The sequence below is a fragment of the Mixophyes fleayi genome, chromosome 7 (genome assembly GCF_038048845.1).
Source record: "Mixophyes fleayi isolate aMixFle1 chromosome 7, aMixFle1.hap1, whole genome shotgun sequence".
Lineage (NCBI taxonomy): Eukaryota > Metazoa > Chordata > Amphibia > Anura > Limnodynastidae > Mixophyes > Mixophyes fleayi.
In genome coordinates this window covers 25,282,654-25,288,794 of record NC_134408.1, presented here as the reverse complement: position 1 = coordinate 25,288,794, position 6,141 = coordinate 25,282,654, and the positions used below count along the sequence as shown (strand labels likewise).

The following is a 6,141-nucleotide window of genomic DNA, read 5'->3' as shown; positions in this document are numbered from 1 at the left end:
CTGAGCTCCCCTGGGAGGTAAGGTGGCAGAGCTACAAGTTCAGTGTACAGTGTAATAATTATACAGAGGACACTGCAAATCGCCCCAAACCCGCTAATCCCAACTTGATTTGGCTCAGGTAAGGCTACTGCTTTCCCTTTAATATGTATATAGCATGAGGCTTTCCCTTTTATATGTATATAGCATGAGGCTTTCCCTTTTATATGTATATAGCATGAGGCTTTCCCTTTTATATGTATATAGCATGAGGCTTTCCCTTTTATATGTATATAGCATGCATAGCAGCAGTGACCGTTATTATCTCTATGCTATAGGTAGTAGGTAACATTTAGCCCAGCAACTGTGGTGGGACTACAAGTCACAGCATGGAAGGCCGGCAAGGCATGCTGGGACATGTGTTGCATCGTAATTAATATTATTTACACATGCAAACGTTTCACTGTTGCCTTTCACCAAACGTGTCATATTCTATGTACCTATGTCTGATCTGGAAGGAGTATGCTAGACACATAAGGCTTGCATATGCAGATATTAAATTCTAGGCTGTCATTTATATTGTCTCTCTGTGATTAATAATTGCACACAAACCTCAATACAGCGACACGTCGTTGTAATATTAATGAGGTTACGGGGACAACATGTAATTAGGACTATGTAGGTTATGATGTAATAACATATATAATAGACATGGTAGGTGCATGTATACTGGAAAGTACAGCATAGTGTAGTATTATGGACGGAGAGGATCAGTGCTCCACGCCTATTTACTGTTATTGAGTCTCCTGCATCCTGATCAAATTGCCAGGTGATCTGATCCTGTCACACACATCCCAGGGGATTGACTTCTTCTGCAAATCAGCTGTTACACGAAAGAGAGGATAACACTGAGTCCATCATACAGTGCTATATGCCAACTGTCCTGATCCAGAAGTAAAGTCCCTAGAAATATACCTGTTTTTTAATATTGACCAACTACACAGTTAGTTCTGTTATATGTCAATATATAGTGATCTCCTGACTGCAGATTATCAGGACAGGATCAGACAGTGCTGGATTTCTATATAATATATAGTGATCTCCTGACTGCTGATTATCAGGACAGGATCAGACAGTGCTGGGTTTCTATATAATAGATAGTGATCTCCTGACTGCTGATTATCAGGACAGGATCAGACAGTGCTCGATTTCTATATAATATACAGTGATCTCCTGAATGCTGATTATCAGGACAGGATCAGACAGTGCTGGATTTCTATATAATATATAGTGATCTCCTGACTGCTGATTATCAGGACAGGATCAGACAGTGCTGGGTTTCTATAGAATAGATAGTGATCTCCTGACTGCAGATTATCAGGACAGGATCAGACAGTGCTGGGATTCTATATAATATATAGTGATCTCCTGACTGCTGATTATCAGGGCAGGATCAGACAGTGCTGGGATTCTATATAATATATAGTGATCTCCTGATTATGCTGTGTGTCATCAAGGTCTCTTTACTGCCTGTAGCAGTGAGTTATGAAGTTTATTTAACGTAAGGTGGTTTCTCATTACAAGCCATGAAAAGGTTGCTATCTGCATATGTAACGACACTCCCTGGGTGACCCAGCCACACGCGCAGGCAGCAGGAACAAGCGCTATTTGTTCTGAACACGTTTGAACAAACAGCCTCTGGGGTGAGGTCCTGAGGGAGGTAGTGCTGCTGCCACAGCGCCCACTGAGGGAAATTATCCTGCTATATTTACTGTCATTAGGGAAGAGGCAGCTAAATGGAGAGCAAACAAGAGGCGACCGAGCATTGCAGGAGCTACCTGAACATTATATGCATGTTTTATTAAAGCAACACTTATAACTCCTGATATGAATATGGGGGGGGGGGGGGGAAACAAATTACACAAATGCATATATATTGTATAATATTCAAAATAATTCAGAAATAAAGGAAACCCTGGCATAAAGTGGCTTAATAAGGAACCACAAGTTACCAGGATTGTTTTAATGTGCCTTTATATAGATTCTATATACAAGTCTTTGTTACTCTATCTAACTTCCCACAGATGAGGTTGCTTCTACAGAATACCTTCTCTTATGTATATGAGGGCATGCTGAAACTTGTAGTTACACCGCTACTATTCAGCCGCAGATTGCCCTCTTCTGTTCCTGACTGCAGATTATCAGGACAGGATCTTACAACTTTATACCGTGTACATTCCAATCACCGTGTTCTTCCACTCATATGGTATCTGTTAGAAAGTTATTTCATATCACCTACCTGGTCATTGTAAATATTTGTAATGACTTCCCTCTTTCCCTTAGGACTATGCCAGTCCTTTCTTCCCATCACCGGTCCCTGTTTCTCATGGACAAGGACAATATCCGAGAAGACGACAGCCTAACCAACCTACAGTGGCTTCAAGACTTTTCCATCCGAAGTTCAGACTTGTCCTCCATTGCCACGTCTGGTCCTCCTCCTCCTCCTCACAAAACCCAGGGTCCGTGCAGCCCTCCAGCTGGGGATATAGCCTCCTGCCAGGCTCCCTGCATGGCAAAACAGAGATCTGCCCTTGGAAGCAATGCCTGGCCTTCTCTGCCTATGTCATCTGTCCCTAACTCCATCCAGGAAGTGGATTACAGAACAAATCCTAATGTTAAACCGCCATATTCCTACGCCAGCCTAATCTGCATGGCCATGGAGGCTAGTCAACAGAGGAAGCTTACCCTTTCTGCCATATACAGCTGGATCACCCAAAACTTCTGTTACTACAGGCATGCTGACCCCAGCTGGCAGGTAAGACATGCTGAACATTGTTATTGTTTGTGGTCTCATCACTGGTTCTTGGAGATCCTGAATAGGTTGATTTCACAAACAGCTGTATGAGTACATGGAACTAGAGGTACATAGTGAGCATATGGATTTATGCATTAAACATATCTGTTTTAAAACTTTTCTTTTATATATGTTCATCATCATCAGTTATTTATATAGCGCCACTAATTCCACAGCACTGTACAGAGATCTCACTCACATCAGTCCCTGCCCCATTGGAGCTTACAGTCTAAATTCCCTAATATACACACACATACACACAGACTAGGGTCAATTTTACTAGCAGGCAATTAACCTACCAGTATGTTTTTGGAGTGTGGGAGGAAACCGGAGCACCCGGAGGAAACCCACGCAAACAAACAGAGAACATACAAACTCCACACAGATAAGGCCATGGTCGGGAATTGAACTCGTGACCCCAGTGCTGTGAGGCAGAAGTGCTAACCACTAGGCCACTGTGCTGCCCCAATCAAGCAACATTCTAAAACGTATACCTTTTGACCTTTTGACTCGAGTTTTATGCTAAAAGGGATGCCAGATCCGTGAACTTGTATAACGCACATCTCTCCCTTTAGTAAGCTTCTATCTTTAGATCATTAATAAAGGGATGTCTATTGTCTGTGTATAAGAGACGAGGTTGGGTCCCATTTGTGTATATGAAATGAGATGGGGACTTCTATTATTTTTATAAAAGAGCAGATTTCAGTGGTCATCATTGTAGGTATTTCGGAGCGGAGGTGTAAAGAATCTTCTGCGCACAGGGGCTGAAGTGAGGGGGTATCTTTGTTATTGTGTATGGGAGCTGAGATGAGGGATCCTCTCATTAATCTACAGCATAAGGCAGGTATAGCTGACACTAGACCTCTATTTTCTCTACGTATGGGACATAAGAGGAGTTTTGTATGGAAAGAGCAATGGTGACCTGCAAATGTTCTAGCGTGGGTCCATTTGTGTCAGTGGCACGCTGCATTATTCATGGCTAGCCTCATCATTTGGTGAGGTCTGTAGCAGGTGTCTGTCTATAGTCATCTGTATGCTCCCTGCCTGCTCTTAGAGACAGCTGCATAATGGGGCACTTTGTCCTGGTCGTAAGAGACACCTGAGATAGTAGATGGGGGGTAGGGAGGTAAAGCAGCGGAGAAAGATCATTCATCAAATTGTCTGTAGTTAACCTGGAGCTCTCAGCTGTAGCAGAACATTGCGTCCCACCACAAAGCATGCTGGGACTTTTAACAACAGCTGCATAGACATAGGTTGCCTACCTCTAACTGTACCTTTAATGAATCTTCCATCGCATCTACAATATATGTTATATATTTTTACACAATATTCTACTTAAAAGTCATTATTTAAGATGTAAAAATGTCCTTCCTTGTTGTTTTTTAATCCCTAAAGTCTTTTTCTAAGAAAATTGACACCTTTATAGTTTTTCTCCCTTACTAATCCGGTTTGGATTATTTATTTTTAAAATATGTATTGAAGATTCAGTTGGGGGGGGGGCGGAGCAATGTAACAAACTACATTACACGTATTCCATAAAAGTGATGTTTTATTGTGGAGTCAACGAAACCACGCCCACTTTTTTTCTCATTAGCATTGGAGGAGGCGAAAGTGGCTGAAAAATGGTGATAAAACATTATAGAATATGGAGTAGAAAAGACAATACTAAAGATGTGTTAAGGCAACATTTTCATTGCTCCTCTTTTGCCTTGAGAAAGGGACCTATTGTAGGACAGTTTATTCTGCAGTAAATTTATTCATCTGCTAAAGAGACCCGAGTTGTTAGTTCTGCACATGGAATTATAATATATGTATTTAATGTTCTTTTTGTGTTTTAGAACTCGATCCGCCATAACCTCTCCCTGAATAAATGTTTCATGAAGGTTCCCCGAGGCAAGGACGAGCCTGGGAAGGGTGGATTTTGGCAGATGGATCCTCGTTATGCAGATATGTTTGTGAACGGAGTACTGAAGAGGAGAAGGATGCCAGCTTCTCACCTTTATCCTCCGAGGTACAACAAGGTAGCGATCCACCATCCATACCAGTCCTCTGCTCGTCCTAATAACCACCAAACACAGCGTACCTCCTGTGCATACAAGCAGCTACGGAGACAAGAAAAACCAAGTCCTGTTTTGCCGGCGCTGTCGGCCCAAGAACGGAATGGGGACAACCTCTTCTCCCACGAAGATCCATTGCACGGGAGCAACTTTGATGACTTAGATCTACAGACGGCCTTGATATCAATGTGGTGGGAGGGAGACCTAGCTTCTTCTGCGGTCAACGCTTCAGTCGTGAGCGCTCCCGACGTGAAAGTAGCGCAACAGGAGCCTGCCATAATGGAAAGCCAATGGTTCTTGCCTACTGACCACCATCCTACTTGGGAAGAGTTGAAAGAGGAGCCTGTGGTAGACCAGTGGTACAGTGACAATGGCTATGCTGAAAATTCCTTGTACGAATGCCCACCTTGGGAACGGGTTGAGACATTTTTATGACCTATCGAAATAACAAAAGCCTTTCAGTTATTAGTAGCCCATGGCTGGGTGGCAGATTGCTGATACGATTGGACTTGGAATATTGTCTTGCCGACCTGCAGCTTTAATCCCTGCCAACTTTTTATTGCTGGGATGTGGTATTTTAGGTGGGTCTCAGTCTCACTTATGACCTAAAAAGAGCGGAAACTGTTGAGAGAATGATCATAATCACCTTATTTTGTCCTATTTCTCAACACTGAGAGTTTAGCCATACGAGGACTTTCAAGTCTTTACAGTTTATGCATTTTTTTTAATTAGAGGCCTCTGAACTTTAAAATCTAGGCCCACGTCTCACCCTGACATGTTGCACTGAGGTTTCAGAGCAACTCTGGAGAAGGCAATGATCACAGCCATTGTAATACATCAAGCATAAATATATTTTTACAGGTTCTTTAACAATGATAGATTATTAACAAACGATGCGAGTGACAAAGAGCTCTTTAATAAATTGAAATATCTATTCACCTAATAGATTTTATGTGGAGAATAAATGGATTTTATATGTTATTTCACAGAGAGTCAGCTCCAGATATGAAGCCTAAGTTGTAGGCCTCTCTGACATGTGCAAAATAAATGAAATGGAGTAAAATGGTGTCTTTCTGTTATTATGAACAGTAGGGTGAGGCCATTTCTAAGAGGCTGAGGGTAATTAACCATCATTGCATTATATGCACATTTGGACTAAACTATTGCAGCCAATCAGCAATTAGATGTTATCCTTTTAAGTTAGATAATGAAAGCGGCTGTTTGATTGGTTGCTACTGTTTAATTAAAATGTGC

At 41.9% G+C, this 6,141-nt stretch overlaps 1 protein-coding gene across 1 annotated transcript; it reads left to right on the top strand.

Annotated features, from left to right (window-relative positions):
* Positions 1-5,939, top strand: LOC142098649 (forkhead box protein J1.2-like). Its single transcript, XM_075181479.1, has 3 exons — positions 1-118; positions 2,320-2,791; positions 4,669-5,939. Exons 2-3 carry the CDS (start codon positions 2,324-2,326, stop codon positions 5,320-5,322), a joined length of 1,122 nt encoding a protein of 373 aa, XP_075037580.1. The 5' UTR covers positions 1-118; positions 2,320-2,323; the 3' UTR covers positions 5,323-5,939.
* Positions 5,940-6,141: the final 202 nt, after the last annotated feature.